This window comes from Momordica charantia, assembly GCF_013281855.1.
Source record: "Momordica charantia cultivar OHB3-1 chromosome 8 unlocalized genomic scaffold, Mcharantia_2.0 BLBB01000008.1, whole genome shotgun sequence".
Taxonomy (NCBI): Eukaryota; Viridiplantae; Streptophyta; class Magnoliopsida; order Cucurbitales; family Cucurbitaceae; genus Momordica; species Momordica charantia.
In genome coordinates, this window is record NW_028275166.1 from 23,322,222 (window position 1) to 23,342,958 (window position 20,737).

Consider the following 20,737-nt stretch of genomic DNA (forward strand, 5'->3'; position numbering starts at 1 on the left):
GAAAAAGTGAGTGCACGCAGATCGAGGAGAGAAAATCAGAAAAGAAAACGAGAAAAAAAAACCTTTTGTACAGTAGCGTTTTTTGCACGATCGGAGGTTGATCCGTAGTCCGATCGAGGTGAAATTTTGACAGTGTGTTCACAACACGAGGGTCTTCAATCTGGACGGTGGAGATTTCTTTTGGAGGTGCCTACAGTCAGATACAGTGGATAGTTGGTGCCATTTTTTAAAGTGAGATCTTTCTTTTCTTCCCTGTTTTATTCACGTATTTGCAGAGATTTATTGTCTCGAGATATCTATTATTGTATAGTTCTAGTTGTTGCTAGTGAGAACTTGGTGTAGCCTATTATTTATTATAGTGGAGATTTTGACTTCGGTGCGTGATTTTTTACTCCTCACATTGAGGGGTTTTTCCACGTTAAAATTGCTTTGTATCTCGTGCTTGTTTGAATTATTATTTTTACATGCTATTTTCTATTAAATTCACACAAGAGGGGATGATTGGTCCATAAAACTAAGTGTTTATCCCAACACCATTCTCTCAAGGGGCTTATAAAATTTGCCACAGTAAAATCTCATCAATAGGGCAGCAGTGATGGGTCTAAAAGTAATCGGTCTTGGTAGCCATGGATCAGTGAAAACTTTGAAGGATGAGTCATCCCCAACCCTCATGTGCAAGCCTTTGAGAAGAAAATCTCTCCCTCAAACAAAAGTCTTCCAGAAATAAGAATCAAGAGTGGTAGCCGTAGCTTCCAAAATAACAAGATCCCGAAAATATCTGGCTTTAAGGACTTTAGAGACTTACAAAGACGAATCTTGAAGAAAGCGTCATACCTATTCAGCCACCAAAGCCTGATTAAAACCCTCGAGGTCCCTGAAGTTTAAGCCACAAAGCATGCACATTCTCTTCCAACTCATCAAATGAATTTTCCTGTGATCATTAGTTGTAGCCCACCAAAAACGAACGAACATCTTAAGAAAAGTTCTTTGTTCAATAGTTTTGAGAAGAAAGAAAAAATAGAGTTACAAAATTAATGGATTTTTTTTTTGTTGAGTATTTAACATCTTAGGATATCATACAATAAAGAGTAGGAACGCAGGTTACTTTTTCATTAAGATTTCAATGACAATAACTAATCTGGAATTCCAACCAGTAAAATATAATTAACTATATTTTAACTGATATAAAATCTATATTTTTACTTAAAATTTATTTACAGATTTAGAAAAAATTTGAAATTTAAGTAGATAAAATTTAATTATTAGTAAGGGTCCGTCAATCAAAGCATAGCTCATCAAGTTAAGACACTCACATCCAACTATGAGATTGAGAGTTCTGTGTAAAAATTTTGGAAACAAAAAAAAATCAAGTTTCTTCTTCTTCTTTTTTCTTTTAATTTTTTCCAAAATACAGATAAAATCATTATTTCATCATTTTTTTTTAAATTTTAGAATGCATAATAAGTATAAAAAAAATAAATATAATATAAAAAATTTGAATATTAAATGTGAGAAATTACATTTCATATAATTTTTTTACTTTTTTTAATCTTAAATTTTAGAAAACAATCGGGGGGATGTTAACAAATTGGTCTACTACAGAAACAAGACTTCATAAGTTCAGGGACTTGAGAACGGAACAAAAGACGGGGGGACTCAACCGTCTTCCGAAAAGAGATGCCGCTATGTTGAAGAGACAATTATCTCACTTGCAAACATATCTGGGCGGGATTAAATATATGACGGGGTTACCCGATATTGTAATAATCGTTGATCAGCAAGAAGAATATCGGGCTCTTCAAGAATGTATCAGGTTGGGAATTCCAACTATTTGTTTAATTGATACAAATTATGACCCGGATCTTGCAGATATTTCGATTCCAACGAATGATGATGCTATAGCTTCAATACGATTAATTCTTAACAAATTAGTATTTGCAATTTGTAAAGCAACTCGACTTCGATTCTTGAATAATCCACATCACTTCTGCTTCTATTGTAACAAAAGATTCCCTTTTTATGTGGATTATGTGGAAAAGGCCCGTATCAATAATTATGATTTTACGTATGGACAATTCCTCAATATCTTGTTCATTCGCAACAAAATATTTTCTTTGTGCGGCAGTAAAAAAAAAACATGCTTTTTTGGAGAGAGATACTATTTCACCAATCGAGTCACAGGTATCTAACATATTCATACCTAACGATTTTCCACAAAGTGGTGACGAAAGGTATAACTTGTACAAATCTTTCCATTTTCCAATTCGATCCGATCCATTCGTTCGTCGAGCTATTTACTCGATCCAGAAATGAAAGGATGCAACTTCTTAACCGCCGCAGTTTCTACTCCTGCTAATAGCTTAGCACACTCTTTGTTGTTACTATGGGGTCCTGAAGCACAAGGAGATTTTACTCGTTGGTGTCAATTAGGTGGTCTGTGGACTTTTGTTGCTCTCCACGGTGCTTTCGGACTAATAGGTTTCATGTTACGTCAATTTGAACTTGCTCGATCTGTTCAATTGCGACCTTATAATGCAATCGCATTCTCGGGTCCAATTGCTGTTTTTGTTTCTGTATTCCTGATTTATCCACTAGGTCAGTCTGGTTGGTTCTTTGCGCCTAGTTTTGGTGTAGCAGCTATATTTCGATTCATCCTCTTTTTCCAAGGGTTTCATAATTGGACATTGAACCCATTTCATAGAAACAAAAAATATTACTATAACATGTTTATGTTTCTTTTTTTAATAAAATAATAATTGTAATAAGAATCAAGGAGTATTTTGTAAACATGGTTATATTTTTTTAAAAAAAAAGAAACAAGAAACATGAAATAAGAAAGAATAAGTAAAAAAACATAGATGTTATCAAAGAAATCATCGATTCTGTTGGGATGTTAACACAATTTTGAAAAATTTCTTGAAAATGAGAAATATACAACCATAACAATTACCAAACATTAATATTTCTTAAAAAAATTAAACTATAAATATAACATTATTAAACAGCCGAAATAACTTACTTTTCAAAACAGAGACAAAATTTGAAATGATTAGCAAACTAACTGTAATTTAGTTTAATCCAATTGGAGAGGATTTCCAATATATATATTTTTTTTTAATTTGGGATCAATCCGAACAAAAGCAAAACTCAATTTGAACAAGGAATTCTTTTTATTATTTTTTTATATAATCCCCACCCGTTCTAATCCTCTCAAGAAGGAATTCCGTAAACAAGTGGCAATTCGCAGATCAAAATCCGATAAATCCGTGATGCCAGAAGCCCGAAATTTTGCCACTATGCACATGCTAACGCAATGCCGTTGGGTCGAAGCTGTACGTAATCTCTTCTCCATCCAACACTGCGCGAGAAATCTAATCAGAAACCCAATCCATGGCATCCCTCTCTTCCTCAACGGTAAGAAGTTTCTCCAGTTTCCGACGAAAATCTTCTGAAACTTCTTTTTCTTCAATACCCATCTCCAAAAATTTCATTTCCCTCGTCGGAAAATCATCATCGGTGCCGTTTCGCGAAGGTTCGGCTTCTGCCGGGAAGAGATTGCTCTCGATCGTGTCCAGTGCTGAACCCACCGGAAATGGACCGCAAGAATCGCGTTTCAGGGTCATTTTTCTGCTTTTTTATGCATCAAACTAATTCTGTTGATGAAGAATTGAGCTGTGAATTGTGATTTCTTTTTGTAGGGGGCTCAATCATTTCTTCGGAATATTTTGGCGAGCATGGAGGCAGTTTATCTGAGCCGTAATCCCACAGCAAAAGCCATATTGGAGCTTGTTCCATCGGTCGATAATGATAAAATTTGCTACGATCATCTTGCATTTAGGACTTTTGGGGTATTTCCCTCCTCCAAAATTAAGTTAAATTTCCGTTGTTTTCCTTTACTGATCCGGAGTTGGCCCTCACTTCCTTTGTTGTTTATGTTGTCTTGGATAATTTAATTCTTGTTTTTTCAGTTTATGTTTGTTATAAGTCTTGTTAATGTTGAACTTGTGTTTGGGTCTGTGATGAATTAGGTGAATGGCCATGGAATTGATTCGTTAGCAGACTTTTTTCTGGACTTTGGATATACACGACAACAAGAATTGGCATTCCCAGCCAAAAAGCTAAAAGCATTTTGGTTTTCACCTCCAACCATTTCTCAGGCTCCTGATACTGATGATGGTAGTGGAATCAATGGGCCTCTGCCAAGAGTGTTCATATCAGAACTTCTTGTGGATCAGATGAGTCAACAAACTCAGGTGTGCTTTAGGAATTTCTTGACACAGAGGAATCTGCATAATTGCCTGAATGCTTTTTGTTTTGTTCAAACCTTTTGGCTTTGAAATCTGGACAAGAACTTCTGTCTTGGGTTCTCACTTCTCTGGAATATGATTACAGATACTCATGGTCAATTTATTTATATTGTAACATTGTGGCTCTAGCTTGGACTTGTTTATAAATGAAATGATTGGGGGATTCTGAATAACATAATGTACGGTAGAACTCCATTTTCCAGTATTCCCATCTACCTTTTGTTTCCGTCGAGGGAGAATAAACCATCATTGAACTCAAAAATTTAAACTGAACGATTGAGTAAATCTAATTTATATATGGATATCTCAACCGTTTTGTCACGCGCATGTTAGGAAAGGCCAAAAGGAAAATGTTGTCCTTGACAGTCAGTTTCCACTGTTCATGTTTGTGATGCGACTGACACATCAATAAATGTGTACAGCCTTTTATGTGTACAGACAATCTTTCCGTGGACAATATCCTAACACTGTTCATGTTTAAGAATTGCACCTCAGACCATTAGTTTTGCGTTGGCCTATTTTTTTCGTTCAGCCCATTAGTTTTAAGGTTTTGGTGTGCGCTATTTACTTTTTTTTTTCCTTTTTTTTTTTGGCTTATACCACACGCAGCTTCATGTACGGGGGAGAGAACGAAAGGGTTCTTTTCTGCTTGAGATTTTTTAGAGTGAATGTGAGGGTGTTCATCTTGAGTGTGCTGGAGGGTGTGATTCTTACACTAAAAGGTTGAGATACTGATCGAAGAGTGGATGTACATTATTGTAAGGTTTGATTAAGGAAGACAAACAAAGTCCCACATTGATTAAGGAAGAGAGTGATCCATGGTATATAAGGGAAGATATTGGTACGAGCCTTTTTGGATGAAACCAAAAATAAAGTTGTAAGAGTTATGTCCAAAACGGACAATATCATATTATTGTGGAGATACTTAGAGTTTTTGGGATATCGTTGTCCTTGACCCATTATTTCATGATTAGTTCTAGAGTGTTGTGTATATACAGCTAGGAACACGGTGAGAATTAGGCATAAGGTAGGATGCATTTTGTGCTTCATTTATGTAGGCAAGTAGATCCCTCTCGTATTTGCTATTGCTAAGCTTGCGTCGATAAGGTGCTCTTCCACCCCTTGGTCTTATTGATGGTTAATAATTGAGTTGATTTCTAACACCTTTCTTCTCCACATTGGTGCATAATTTTGGAAATGTTGTTAAATATACATATGTAACATAACTTGAACTACTACAAGTTCATATTGTTTTTCATTTTGAATCAGTCCATTATATGTCTAATAATTTTACAGAACTCAATCTTTTAGGTAATTTGATTGAACTTTTTCCTACTGCGTTCAGGAAATAATAAGAAAATACACAGAAAGTTCTCACAATGGAAAGAAGCATGCTGCTCTTGCAAGTGCTCTAGGTTCCTTGACATGGGAAAAGCCTTCGCATTCTGAATTTTTGCAATTAGCGAGGTTCTTAATCGCCATCAACTCCAAAATTTATGTTTTAAAAGTCTCATTTATGGTTTACTACCAGACACATGAACTTGCTAGTTTTTTTGTAGCTGAAAGTAATTGTGAAATGTATGCTTTGAGCACCATCCATAACCTCCAATCTCAATGGCTTTTTTTGATCGTAGGGAGAGTGAATATGCTGCCTGGACTCTCGTGAATGGTTATGCACTTAATCACGTGACTATTTCGACCCATCGTCTGAAATCTTATTTGAAAGATATCAAAAGCCTCAATCAGTTCATCGAGAGGAATGGTTATAAATTGAATTCTGAAGGTGGAGTTTTGAAAGGTATGCAGCACTGCCAGTCATTTCATCTATACTTGTGTTTTGATTATCTATTGTTGATGGTCCCAGTCAGCTAAAATGTGAGCACTTGAGCTCACTAATGAACCATTTCATTTTCAGTAAGCCCGGATGGTCTTCTACTGCAAAGTTCAACCCTTGCGGATTCGATTTCTTTCGAATTCTCTGATGGCATTACTACTTCCGTGCCCTGCTCGTACATCGAGTTTGCCGAGCGTTTAATTCTGCCTCAGTATAAACATCTTCCAGAAACAGAGGTAAGTAGGCCCTTTGAGTACTCGGATGAGTTATCTGTTTTTTTTTTCTTTTAATATAACATGGGAAAGGGTTTCGAACACATAACCTTTTAATAGGAGGTAGATGTCAATGACTACCGACCTATGCTCGTTTTGACATCTGTTTTGCTGTTAAAGTCATCAGTTATCTCTTATAATGAAGTGGGAGTGATAGAGATCACATGACAATAACAGGTGAAAGAGCACCACAGACGGGATGGATTTGAGGTTGGAAATGCTGATAAGATCTTTGAAAGTACATCCAAACAGCAGCAGACGGCACCGGCTTGAAGACTGTTCCTCCTGAAACACTCGAAAAGAAAACCAAAACTGTTTTTTGAATAATGGGTCGTAATCGTAGTTTGGACCTGACTCCCACCTTATATGTCGAGAATCGTTCTCAACTTATTTCAATCTGAATATAGTTCAAAGAATTTATTATCATCTCAGACTATAGTTGAACTGAGGGGAAAAAAATTAGAGTCTAAATACACACAAGTTTGATATGTAGTTGTATATTAGAATTTGTGTATTGAATTTTCAACACATACGATATTTTCATGGATACTTTTATGTACGTGGGTTCGCCATCAGCATTTCTATAGTATCACTCGGCAACGTATAAAAAATATTAACATAATATCAATAATATGGACATAATGTTAATATTAAAAAGGTTAAAAAACACATTTGGTCCCTCAACTTTTAAAAGTAACGGTTTAGTCCTTCAACTTTCAAATTAGTAACGATTTAATCCCTATGCGATACGTGGCTGCCAACTTGGATCCATGTGTACCAATTAAATGGCCAGCTGTAGGGTTGGTTTAACTTTGGTTCGGTTCAAATCGGTTTACGGTTTTTTAAGGGAGAGAATGAAATCTGGATTTCCACATTCTCCTCGTTTCCTTTCGTACGTGAAACATCTCAAATTTTTCTGGAGTGCCCAGATCAATAATTCAACGAGAATGCAAAACCCTCAATAGAAATGATCGCAGATTTCCATTTTTCTCTAGCAATCTAATTTATATTTAATCAGAAATTTCTACAATTAGTGACGAAAACGGAATAGCTTTGAAGCAAAATACATAAAACTGATGGAACAGAAACGGGAATGGCTTATTAGGAAAGCTTACCAGAACGCGGTCCCAAGTTTCCGCTATCGGCTTCATCTTCGATTTTGGCTTCGTCGCGAAACACCTTATTGCAGTCCCAAACACACTGATTTTGTTACCCAGAAAACCAGAAGAAGAGAAATGCCGAGTCGTGAAAGGTGGAGAGATGGAATGGATCCAATGTTTTCATTCTCTTTCCTTTCAAATCTTGAACCAATTCGAACCGGACCAAAATTAAACCGACTTGAATGCAATTGGCATTTCTGTTAACTATTAACTTAATTTTTAACTTTATGGACTAAATCGTTACTAATTTAAAAGTTTAAGGACTAAATCGCAATTCAGGAACTAAATTGTACTTTAATGAAAGTTGAGGGATGAAATGTGTTTTTTAACCCATTAATAAATTTTAACTTTATTTAAAAAATGTGAATGGCTTATTTGTTAATTTAAATATTTGTTACTAATTGTTTATTTCTATAATTTTTTCAAAAATATCTAACATCTATATTTTCATCGATATTTTCATAAAATTGAGATCTCGACATTTTTATCCACATTGTAAAATAAAATATTTTTTAATAGCATTTTCTTTTTTATTTCTTAGGTAGTTGGGTTGCTACGAGGTTTGAAATGTTTATTGTTCCTACACAAATCTACTCATATTTTAAGCTTAGAGTTCGATTTCTCTCACTTTCTTTCTCTCCTCTCTCCATCCATTAGTTTTTTCCCCGTTCTTTTCATTTCTTCCCTCTATTATTTTCTTTCTTTTTTCCCAGTTATCAGTTTTCTTTTTTCCCAGTTATCAGTGGCGCAGCACACTCCAAATCAAGAGATCTTCTTTATCTTCTCATTTTTCAGTTCCCACAGTCCACGATCCCGCCCCTTTTGTTTCACATCCCAACCTCATTACTATCGTCTTCTTCATTTCACGGCCCCACGACCCCGCCCCCTTCTAGTCAATCTTTTTTTTTTTGAGTGTCGGTTTTCCGATAAAATCGATTGATCGAACCAAGTTCGATCGATCGACACAAAAACAATTAGAGCAACCGTCGATTTTCGGCATCGGGGTTGGCCAAAAACCGACCCCGACCAACCGATGCTTACCCCTAAGTTTAGATATTGTCCATGCGAGTCACTAATGGCCTTAAGTCGAGGTATCCAGCACAATCGTTTATAATTGTGCAACTAATTTTGGAACGGCTATAATAGACCGGAGAAGTGGAACTCATAACCATACTTAAGAAAAAAAACATGAGGACGATAGGCCTATCCTAAAGGTTTTTTAAAAACGTCGTGAAAAAATTGGACAATTTGGCGTGTCATCCCAATTTCTCTAATGTGAATTCCCTTTATCTAAGTCATTCGAATTCCCTTGATAAATTCTCCCATCTTTGGAATTCAAATAAGAGAAGATATATTAGTGACCTTAGGTTCTCCCCTTGTAGGAGAAGATATTTTATGACTTAGCGGTTTTCCCCTAAATAGAGAGAATCTCATAATGAAGCTACGCTACATAACCTTATTTCTTGGTACACTTCACTAAAAGTTCTGATTCTAACTTAAGCATTAGAGCGTGTGATTAGCATTATATATATATACTTAATTGTGTATAATCTTTCTATTATTATTTAGGTTTCATTGAATTTCTTTTACGCAAATTTTCTAATTCTAATAGGCCAAACTTATGACACCATGTTAAAATTTTATTTTATTTTATTTTTGAAAAATATAGTGTATTGTTTTTATATAACTAATTTTTATCTTTGGTGATATCTACAAGATCTAATCGAATGAAGGGGAAAAAAAAGAATCTTGATTATTTTTGTTTCTTCCTAGTTAATTTTTTTTTTTTTTTTTTTTGTCATTTGTCAAAACTATATAAAGGGCAAGCAATGAATTTTGAGCAAAATTTGATATTGATTAAAAAATTACCAAATAAGTTAGAATCATTCCATTTAATTGATAAGAATCAAGCCATTCTCCAGCCAAGCACTTAGCACTATTTGGTAATGCTCCCATTTTTTATTTCTATTTTTTCTTTTTTTAATTAAAAAAATAGAATTGCATACTCTTAAGATCCAATATTTTCATTTATGTTTTGCAACAAATAAAAAACGGAAACAAAAAAACAAGAAACTTGATTTTGTTGTTTCCGAATTTTCTATACAATTTTGAGAATATTTCTAAAAAATATAGTCTATCAAACATATCTTCTTTTTCTCAATAAAAAAAACATATCTTTTTTAATATAGTCTAACTAGTAGAAATTCGAGCTTCAGTTACAGTTAGAAACTGTGATTAACATAATTCATGACAGTTATATAACTGTTATAGATTAAGACATCAAGAAAGAGGAGAAACATGACAATTCTGAAAAATTGTCATTAACGTATTTACAACTATAGTTATAATTTTTCACAAATAGAACTTCCATCACAATTAAAAAATGTCACCAAAACTCATTTGGTGATCACTTATAACTGTCACTTAAACACTCAAAGATTTTATTCTCTTGACAATAAAAAACTTAATGACGACAGTTTATAAATGTCACGAAATATTTTTTAACAACAGTTTATAATTGTCATGAAAGTTTTTTTAACGACGGTTCAAAATTGACATGAAATATTTTTTAACAACTGCTAATAAACGTCAAGAAAAATGTAACAACAACTATTTATAATTGTCACGAAAACTTTTATAATGATAGTTTTAAAAATCAATATTGACAGTTTTAACTGTCATGAAAATCTTTATATTGACAATATTTAATTGTCATGAATACCTTTATATTGACAATTTTAACTATTACGAAAATTTTATACATGACAATTGATTAATTGTGACCTTTTTTTTTCTGTTATAATTTGTGTTTAATAAAAGTTTGTAATGTCAAAAAAAGTTTATATATGACAATTTCATAGCTATCATGAAATACATTTAATAACAATGTACACATTTCAAAGAAATTCTCTATATTTGTAAATTATAAAATGTAACAAGTTGCATATAATAAGATCAATTTCTTCATATGCATATACAAACTAAGTATGATAAAATTTGTACATTATGATATTTTATACAAATACTATATTCACATTACATCAACCTTGTACATGTCGAAAGTACGCCGAAATTCTTCCCCATACATTCTCATTTCTCAAAATGTTGCTCCCACAAGCTACTCCTTCAACAAAATAAAAACGAACAATTAAGAAAATATTAATATTAACTCCCACATTTTCTTTCTAACTCCAACGTGCATTACATTGGTGAAATAGGTAGTCACATAACTTTCAAAAAATCATTACGACGAATCAATTATATAGATAAAAAGAACAACAACTGCATAGATATATGAATGTGAAATCCTCACTACAACGAGGAAACATAACAAGAAGATACTATCTTACATGTATAATTAAACATGAAGTTTACCAGACCAATTTTGTCGATGTTATGAACAAGGAAACATAACAATATGATACTATCTTCTGAATTAAATAAATGATAACAAGGTAGCAAAATAGACCTTGTAGATATTGAACCAATAAGTCCGTTTGACAGGATACAATACCCTTAGTCTAGATAAAATTGGGTCGTGTAAAACTGCACCTCTCAAGTTTGATAATCGTGAAGCAAGATCAAGCGTAGGGCCGTGTAAAACTACACCTCTCAAGTTTAATGTTAAGTTTAAGTTTCCTTTATCCAAAATATCCAGATCTCGTGGACCTCTACACTATTCAAATCAACAACACCAGGATATTGCCTATTCAGTTATAATTTACAACTACAGTTAGAGGAGAAAATATCTTTTTTTTTCATTTCTTAGAATTAATGTCGTGTGGCTTACGCTGTGGATCACTATAACCGAAACTAGTTGTCTGGATCGAGCAACATAGTGACCAGCACGAGGTTTTGATCCAAGACCTCATGGTAGGTAATACCACAAGACCCAAAGCCCTTGCCACTGCATCATCTCTTAGGGGATACTGTACAATGACTTCGACTATAACAATGAGATTAAGTTATGGGAATTATAGGCCAGTGAGGAAGAAACACTGCACCTTCAACAAAGCCACGAATGAGATCGTGGCCGAGCAAGTCGACGAGTTACTGAAAGCCGGATTCATTCGAGAAGTGCATTACCCTTAGTGGATATCCAATATGGTACTGGTGAAGAAGTTCAATGGTAAGTGGAGAATGTGCATCGACTTCACGAACTTGGACTTGAATAAGGCCTGCCCAAAGGACTCTTTTCCTCTGCCTCGGATAGACCAACTTGTCGACACCACCGCTGGACATGAAAGACTGAGTTTTATGGACGCCTACTCTAGGTACAACCAAATTAAAATGCATTTTCCCAACCAGAAGATTTCAACCTCTTTTGTCACGAGCCGAGATCTGTATTGCTACATAGTAATACCATTCATATTGAAGAATGCATGTACTACATATCAAAGGATGGTAAACTGGATGTTTGCAGCATTGATCGGCAGAAATATGAAGGTCTACGTGGATGACATGTTAGTAAAGAGTCGGCAAGGTAATAAACATGAAGCGGAGCTAGCGGAAGCTTTCGAAGTCTTAAGAAGGTATAATATGAAGATAAATCCGAGAAAATGCACGTTTGGGGTGACCTCAGGGAAATTTCTTGGATTCTTGGTGCATCAGCGAGGAATCGAAGGAAACCCTGATAAAATCCGAGCCGTGCTGGAGATGGATTCGCCTAGAAATTTAAAGCAATTATAGGGTCTCAATGGAAGAATAGTGGTGCTCAACAGATTTGTAAGTCGCTCAACCGACAAGTGCCTCCCATTCTTTAAAATCCTAAGGAAAAAGGGACAATTTGAGTGGACGGAGGGGTATGAACTTGCCTTCAGGGAGTTGAAAAACTACCTGGGTGCGACTCCGCTCCTTTCTAAGCCTGTTCCCGGCGATGAGCTTTGTCTCTACCTCACTGTATCAGACACTGCAGTGAGTTCAACACTAGTAAAAGAAGAGAATGGACGACAATCTCCAATTTACTACACGAGCAAGGCGGTGGTGGACGCAGAGACTAGATGCCCGCAAATAGAGAAGTTGGCGCTAACACTGGTCACCTTGGCTCGGAGGTTACACCCATACTTCCAAACCCATAAGGTGGCTGTCCTCATTAAATTCCCTATGCAATAGATCTTACAAAGGCCTGAAACTGTGGTAAAGTGGGTGGTGGAGCTCAGCGAATATGACATCCATTATAAATCAAGGACTGCAATGAAAGGACAAGCAGTGACAGATTTTATAGCAGAATTAACACCTGGGGAACACCAAATCTGCAGCATCAATCCGAAACTAGTTATGTGCTATGAGGAAGAGCAGCCTTGGACCCTTTACGTGGATGGATCCTCGAACCTCAGGGGTTGTGGAGTAGGGCTTCTACTAGTCTCTCCATATAGGGAGATATTTGAATATGCACTACGGTTTAGTTTTCGCGCATCCAACAACGAAGTCGAATATGAAGCTTTACTAGCAGGATTGAAGGTGGCCAGACACATTGGGTTCACGAATATACTAATCCTTAGTGATTCGCAGTTGATTGTGAGTTAGGTAAAGGAAGAATTTCAAGCTAAGGAACCACGAATGGTGGAATACCTAGCTCGAGTGAGAGACAAGCTCGACATGTTCTCGAAATATGAGATTAGACAAAGAGAAGGACAAGAATCAGGTAAATATGAGATCGGCACTAAGGAGGTCTCGACCCAAAATGTCCTTCTACTTTATGTGGAAAGAAAAATAAAGCGGTTCAAGCAACAAAAAGGAGATCAGACTAATGAGAAGGACACAAACCATGTAAAGCGCTAGAGATAATCGACCTAGGCCGACCCTGGTCGGCAAGGGCTGGCCCGCCCGATTCGACCAGGCCTCGGCAGTGCCGAGGTGTTCTCGGCCATTGGCCTAGATCACTTCATGGTGTCTCTCTCGACCTTCGGATCGACCGACCCGAACCCGCTTGTCTAAACCTCAAATTCGAAATTAGAGCCATGAAGTATTTGCATGAGCCCGAGAGCCCAAATGTCCTGAATGCCCTAGGTTTGACTCATGCAAATCCTAATGGAATTAGGGTTGATCAACCATAAATAAGAGAGAAAACATAAGACCAAGAGGTATGTTGAACATATCCTACACTCTATACTTGATAATCCTATACTAACTTAGGCATCAGAGCCCGTGTGGTAAAGCCACACTGGTCTTAGAGCGAATTTCGTTTTGCAGGTTGTATCGGTCCCTTTCTGTATCTAGAGAATTGGTGCGAAGTTTGGGTGAATTCCGTGGAGTCAAATTCCTGCCTCACCAATTAGTTCTAATTTTAAGAAGCTCGATCAATGAGCAATAATGTAGACATTTCGAAATGGTCAGTTCAATAAAGTTCTACCAGAAACCAAATTAGTGACGTGAGTGGTCATAATTATAAACAATGATAACTCTTAGCAGGTTTTACGCTGTATAACACACATTAATGAACTAACTTCACAAGAGAATTGCTGAAAAAGTTTACCCTTAGGAATAAAGAAAACCAAAAATTGATGCTAATTAGCCAAAGATATGAGAAACGACTTATCTTGTCAAAGAGAAAATTGTAGGAAACTTTTGTACCACAACTCATAAATTTTGGATTGAAGATTTGAAACGGTAATAATAACAATAAGCACAAATCCTTTATTGAAAATGTAAGAAGGAAAACATAAGGCCATAGCCAGACAAGTTTTAAAACCAAATATGAAAAATACTACAAATTTAAACTAGGCCACCCTAGCAAACATGTATATGATTACATGTAATGAGATTTGTCATTCGCAATGAAAGAATCAAGAGAGAGTTCACGTAATCATAGCGGGACTTCCAAGCTGAAGGTTCAGGTGTAAACCCCTCAAAATCCATCTCACAAAGATCTAAATAGTTATCGATCTGTCCCAAATCCATATTCAAATCTCCACTTTTTTGCTTTACCAGTGCCTCTTTCAATATAAGTTCTAGAGAATCTTTGCTCATCTGATATTGATCCATGCAACTAATAAAGACTTTTTGCGTTAGATTATCCAAATGTCCATGTGCAATTTGACTTTGAAGGTAAGAATGATCATGGATGACTGCTTGAAGAGTTTGGTTCACGAATATGGCGAGAAGACCGGTCAAGTTTGACTTTAAATCTTGACGAGGATTAGAATCTATCACAGAATTGCAAAGATCTTTCAACTCTTTGGATTTGTTGCACGTGTCTCGAACAAAGTTATATGCCGTTTCTATCTTCGGATCCACAGTATTGGCTCTTACAGAGAAAACAAGCAAAGTGAAGAAGAAAACAATATGGGGCAAATTCATATTGATCATCTTTCGCTCTGATCAACACTTATTTTCATCTATGCAAGAACACTGAGGTATGCTTGAATATTTATACCTGAGAGATTAGGAGCCATATTCTCTTTGTAAATTAACATTTATTCACAACTGTAATTAAAGGAAATGAAATATTTCCAATCATTATTACCTTACCATATATATATATTTACTTTAGCTTGTAGAAGACTCTTTCGTGGCTGAAAAGAGTGGCGGTTGCTTCAGTTCAATTTTTTGTTTTGTTTTGTTTGTACTGTCAAGAAAAGGAATAACAAATATCACTCGAAGTTTCAATAAAGGAAATAAAATATTGCTCATTTATTATTACCTTACCATATATATATATATAATTTTTTCTTGTGGAAGACCCTCTCCTCGGTGCCTTAAATGAGGTTGTTGCTAAATAAAGTTTCTGTTCGGTTTTTTGTTTTGTTTGTTTTACATTTTTTATGGTAAACAAAGAAAAATAATAACCGTATTATTTATTTTTTAAATATAACATATAAGAGAAGAAGATGGGACTCAGAATCTCTTGATTGAGGTATATGTCAATTACCGCTCAACTATATTTGCTTTGACCGATAAAGTTTTAGTTTAGTTTTAAGTTTTTGTTTGTTTCTAGGATGATTTTATCAAAAAAAAAAAAAAAAAAGAAAGAAAGAAACTCAGTCGAACTTGTGTGCACTATTATTAATTTACCATATATGTGTTTTTTAAGAAACGCATTTCCATATATAAATATGCAATGGTTTGATTTTTTTGCTATTTTTCCTTTTTTTCGTACAATAAAGACAAAGGGATTACAATGGAATCATCGACTTTAGAGATATTAGAGGTATTTTTTCCTATTAAAATATACTAGAATTGGTTGATTTTTAAAATTTATTTTTTCTTTTGATACTAGGCGCAATTGAAGATAGCTAATTAGCTCGGACTTGTTCAATATATGATCTCGTTTTTTGTTTTTTGGTTTTCTCGTTTTCTATTTTTCAAGAAAAAAAATAAGAACTGAATTTGCTTTGTTTATTGTTTCATTGTTCTTTTTACTTTTGTTAAAAGACAGAAAAATATATATACATTTGCTAATCAGAAATTTTTTTTTGATGAAAGTTTAGAATGGTAAAGAAAAAATCAACAAAATTCATTCTTCCATCTGAGATAAATTTATAACTGACACGAAAAAACTTCAGTTTAACTGTCAAGAAAAAGTTAATAGTAACAATATATTAAGTCAAGAATATATTAACTATGTCCATTTTTGTGCCACAATTGTTTTGAACATAGTTTTCTAATCGTGTTCAAGAAAAGTTTGTATAACAGTGACTTTAAATGTCATAAAACGTCTTTCAATAATATCGTTCAGTGTTATAATAAATGTTTTAATTACGCTAAAGAAAGCATAACTGAACCGTAATTGGCATATATCTCCAAGTAAAAAGTTGTGCGTCGAAACCCCGCTCCATTTGTACTAAAATAAATAAATAAATAAATTTATGAGACAATTACAAACAAAAAAATTTAAGGAAATAACAAATTTAGCACAAACATTTTAGTTTTGCAAATATAGCAAAATTTTCTAAAAAAACGAAGGTCTAATAATAAAAGGTCAGTTTTACCCTCATAGTACTAATATACCACTGATATATGAGTGATATATATCTGATATACCTCTAATTTACTACTGATATACAACTGATTTATCACTAATATAATTATGATATACACTAATATAACTTCTTATATGATTATATGATTTACTATTTATTGATTTACCACTAATGTATGTGTGATATATACTTAATATGCCTTTGATATACCACTGATATAATATTGATAACAATTGATTTATCTCTCATATAAGTATGATATCTACTGATATACTTGCTAATATGGTTTAATACTATATATACGTATGATGTGATTATGATTTCTACTAATATAAGTTATGATATGATTATATGATTTACAATTAATTTACCATGCTGATATAACACTTATGTATATGTGATATATACTTGATATGCCTCTAATTTACCACAAATATACAAATAATATATCACTCATATAACATCAAAGCGAGCATATAGCTCAGCGGTAATTGACACATATCTCAAACATAGCATATAAAATATGGATTGACTAATGTATATCATGCTCCCTTAATATGTTACACATCTCGAGTTATTTTTTATATTACAGAGACTTAAAAAGTAAATAATATGAGAGAGAACCAAATGTAGAAAAAAGAAAATAGAGTTCAAATTGTTGGCAGAAGAACGATAGAAAGAATTTTTTTATAATGGTAGAAAACAAACAACTTATAAAACTTTTAAAATTCCAACTCATTTATAATTCTATAATGAATTCTACTTGTTCTACTAAAAATATCTATAATTAATTAGCCGTAAAAATAAAATCTTAAATTTTTTAAATCTAAATGGTGGAACTTTTCATATTCAAACTTTTAGATTCAATACACTTATCAATTTAAGATCTCATTTAAATTAAATTTCCACCAATTATATTATTTTATTTATTTGAAATTGTAAGAATATTTAGACTAACTTTTTATTATTACTAAAAGAATGTATGTTATAAAATTTCATAATGGGTTAATAACATTATATTTCGATGTATAAATATTGTGGTAGAAATGTGGAATTAACCCAATTTACATAATTTTTCTAATGAAATAACTTTCTTCCTTCTTATGAATTTTACATCAATTCATGCTAGTAGTATAAATTATATACTAAAATTAAAAATATTTTTGAGATTGGAAGAATCTTGTTATTCTTAAATTAAATATAATACAAAATTAGAGCTAAAAATAATTGAACAAATTTAGGTAAGTAAACTTTTTCTATATTTTAACTTTTTAAATCATTTTATGATCTAAATTAAATATATAAGTTTTATTAAAAGAAATAAAAATATAAGTAATTAAAAGTAATTAACTGTTTTTTCTAATTGAATTAAAAGTAACTTATTGTAAGTGACATCTTTTCCTCAAAATTTTTTAATATTCTAATTAATTGTAAGTGACATGTTTTCTAATTATAATAATAATAAAAAAAAATAGTCCAAAAGTAGGAACATGATTATAGAAATATTTTTCTCCGGTATGTAAATTTAAAATTTTGCCAGAAATAAAATAGTCCTTTTTTTTATAGATGGTAAATTTTTAATATATTTTAGATTTAAATTAAATATATAAGTTTCTAATTAATTGTAATTAATGGTAATTAAATATATTTTATAAATAAATTGTGTGAAATAGATTTTGAAATTACTCAAATTTATGGTTGCAATTTGTATTTATGTGATTTTCTTTTAGCTTTTATTCAATTATATATAAGTAGGATGGTAAAGTAGTAGTTTAGTTAGCCTTTGTCAGGGGATATTTTTGAAAAATTTTAAAAAGATATAGTATGTTTGTCCATAGATTTTTCAATTTGGCATCTCTAAAAATAAAATCCATTATAATGTCTTGAAGGGTAAAAAATGAAACCAGACTAATAGACTAAAATTGAACGAACTAAGTCAGTTTGGTCAATTAATTAGGTTGGTCTATTCAAACAAAACCAAACTATTTAAAGATATTTGTATATTGAATATTTTGAATAGTTGATATAATGTTATTTATTATTTTAATTTTACACCAGGTTAGTGTATGTTTGACATTTTAATAATTTTAATCTAAGTTCATCTTTAAAAAAATAAAAAATAAAGAAAAAACTGACAATCAAATTCAATATCATTTTTATTAAATAAATAGAATTTAATGTAATTTTATAATTAAAACAATGTGTACAAAATCTTAATAATCCATATTTTCTCTCAAAATCCATATATCACCTCTTTGTGCAATCACTATACTAAATGTACATCTCTCCCACTCAATCTCGAGTCTTCATTAATCGCAACCATTATTGCTACCGTCTTATTGCTTGCTGCCGCCACATTGGTGCTCGCCACTATTACCCAATTGATATAATTCCATTAGAGATCAATTGTCTTATAGTATCATCTGTTTGCTGTTTTAGTGTAACTCAATGAAGAAAATGAAAGAGCATGGTTGAAAATGAGTAGCCTAATGGTCTGATTTTGCATGCTAATCTCATTAAGCTTTTGTTTTTGATATCTGGTCTGTGGAAATCTACAAGATATCTACCCTTGCTTTAGTTAGTAAGGAAAGATACAAAATTTGCCATTTGTCTAAGGTGTTTTACAGTAGCATAGGACAGCTTCATTTTGCTAATATTCCATGGCTGCCCTAGAACTTTGACCCTAGCAAGATTTGCAAGGGTTGTGTATCCCTCTTCACATAATGCCAGTAAGCTAATAGCCTTTGAACAACAAGTAGCAAGTATCTACCCTTTCAAAATCCACTAAGATAGGTTGAACCCCACCCCCATACCATTTTCATCTATCCTATCTTCAACTCCATTCATTAAGCATTGAGGACAATGTTTCACTTTAAGTTAGGGGGTGACCGACTTTTATTTTATTGCAACATTCATTCTTGTAATTCCCTTTACAATGCATCCATTTTTAAAGCTATGCTAAATTTTTGGCCCTGTAATTCAACTCTGAAAAGAAAAAAAAAACATTTCAAAGAGTTGCAGGGTTTGGAATGGCTAGTATCCCATAGATATTTAGACGGGCAGTAGTGAGAAAACAGTTAGAATAAAGGAAGCCAATTTGAGAAAGGAAGTTGGGGGAAAATTTTGAAAGCTACCAAGGGTGAGGGTGGAATGAAGTGGTCAGATGTGAGTAAATCACCTTAGTCTTAGTACAAGAGTTGTTTGATTCCTTTATGATTTGATGCTTGAGTAGACTGAGAAACATTTAACAGTCATAGGCAATTGGTGAAGTTGTTAGTGTGCATAATTTGTCTATTCTACTAAGAGTAGAAGTAAGACAAGCATTACTTGGGGCAAGCAATAGTTCAAGTTTGGAGGTGTGATAACTCTCCAAAAGAGAGTAATTTGTGCTAGAATTTCATATAAACTAGCTAAGAATAGCCACACAAACACCCACTCTACATTGATTTTGTGTCTTTTATGCTTTTAATTCACTAACACCATTGCCTTAGTAAGCAATGTTGAGAGTTAGGATAATTGGCCTAATTTTAAATGTTTTGATGCAGCATTATTAATGCTACAACATCGGAATAAAAAAGGAGCAGAAAATGACAAGGCTGACAGTGGCAGAACTTTACCCTGGAAGTTACCATAGTAATTCTGATTGGGTTTCTTGCCTTGATACACGACGTTCAACTACAAGATTTTGTGTTTTCTTGGGAGATTCTTTGATATCTTGGAAGTCCAAGAAACATACTACTATATATCGGTACTCTGCTGTCTTGGCTGTTGCTTCTTGTGAATTACTTTGGCTTTCTCATCTACTGTATGGATCTTCAAGTGTCTTCTTCTCGGCCAACACTTTTATTTTGTGACAACGAGGCTGCTATGCATATTACTTCCAGTCTCATTTTTCATGAACGGACTAAGCACATTGAATGGGACTATCACTTTGTTCGTGATCGACTGGTTGATGGCTGGCTTTCTCAAGCTCCTTCCTATACGGACTAATGTGCAACTTGCCGATCTGTTTACTAAGCCACTTCCTGCTTCCTCTTTATTTTCCTTATTATCCAAGATGGGTATTCAGGATATTTATAGCCCATCTTAAGGGGAGTATTAGGAATAAGTTAGGCTATAATTAGTTAGTTGTTAAAGTAATAACTAATTTATGTTATTTGATTTGTTGGGATATGTATATATATACTTGAGTTTGTAAATAAAGTTCAGTTTTCTTTTTCCACTTTTGGTGTCAATAGAGATC

At 33.4% G+C, this 20,737-nt stretch overlaps 2 protein-coding genes across 5 annotated transcripts; both read left to right on the forward strand.

Annotated features, from left to right (window-relative positions):
• Positions 1 to 3,222: 3,222 nt before the first annotated feature.
• Positions 3,223 to 6,972, forward strand: LOC111024647 (plant/protein). Of its 4 annotated transcripts, none has more exons than XM_022302384.2 (8): positions 3,223 to 3,414; positions 3,533 to 3,618; positions 3,699 to 3,848; positions 4,029 to 4,253; positions 5,653 to 5,774; positions 5,942 to 6,105; positions 6,223 to 6,377; positions 6,534 to 6,596. In XM_022302384.2, the coding sequence occupies exons 1-8, from the start codon at positions 3,270 to 3,272 to the stop codon at positions 6,579 to 6,581; spliced, it is 1,095 nt and encodes a 364-aa protein (XP_022158076.1). In that variant the 5' UTR covers positions 3,223 to 3,269; the 3' UTR covers positions 6,582 to 6,596. The 4 variants fall into 4 exon arrangements, with proteins under 4 accessions (XP_022158076.1, XP_022158075.1, XP_022158077.1 ...); XM_022302383.2 differs by having other exon boundaries at positions 3,227 to 3,414; positions 6,591 to 6,972; XM_022302385.2 differs by lacking the exon at positions 3,533 to 3,618 and having other exon boundaries at positions 3,255 to 3,414; positions 6,591 to 6,972.
• A 4,705-nt stretch (positions 6,973 to 11,677) lies between these two features.
• Positions 11,678 to 13,099, forward strand: LOC148209816 (uncharacterized). The gene is made up of 3 exons (XM_088126995.1): positions 11,678 to 12,105; positions 12,394 to 12,607; positions 12,686 to 13,099. Exons 1-3 carry the CDS (start codon positions 11,678 to 11,680, stop codon positions 13,097 to 13,099), a joined length of 1,056 nt encoding a protein of 351 aa, XP_087983121.1.
• Positions 13,100 to 20,737: the final 7,638 nt, after the last annotated feature.

What these genes read in the sequence shown, in the direction of transcription:
- LOC148209816 (XM_088126995.1), top strand. Translation starts at nt 11,678, where the DNA reads ATGGTACTGGTGAAGAAGTTCAATGGTAAGTGGAGAATGTGCATCGAC. An exon ending in GCTTTCGAAGTCTTAAGAAG is followed by an intron (nt 12,106 to 12,393) that starts GTATAATATGAA and finishes ACTTGCCTTCAG; the next exon opens with GGAGTTGAAAAACTACCTGG. An exon ending in AGAAGTTGGCGCTAACACTG is followed by an intron (nt 12,608 to 12,685) that starts GTCACCTTGGCT and finishes CCTATGCAATAG; the next exon opens with ATCTTACAAAGGCCTGAAAC.
- LOC111024647 (XM_022302383.2), top strand. Translation starts at nt 3,270, where the DNA reads ATGCCAGAAGCCCGAAATTTTGCCACTATGCACATGCTAACGCAATGC. An exon ending in AGATGAGTCAACAAACTCAG is followed by an intron (nt 4,254 to 5,652) that starts GTGTGCTTTAGG and finishes TACTGCGTTCAG; the next exon opens with GAAATAATAAGAAAATACAC. An exon ending in AACATCTTCCAGAAACAGAG is followed by an intron (nt 6,378 to 6,590) that starts GTAAGTAGGCCC and finishes TGACAATAACAG; the next exon opens with GTGAAAGAGCACCACAGACG.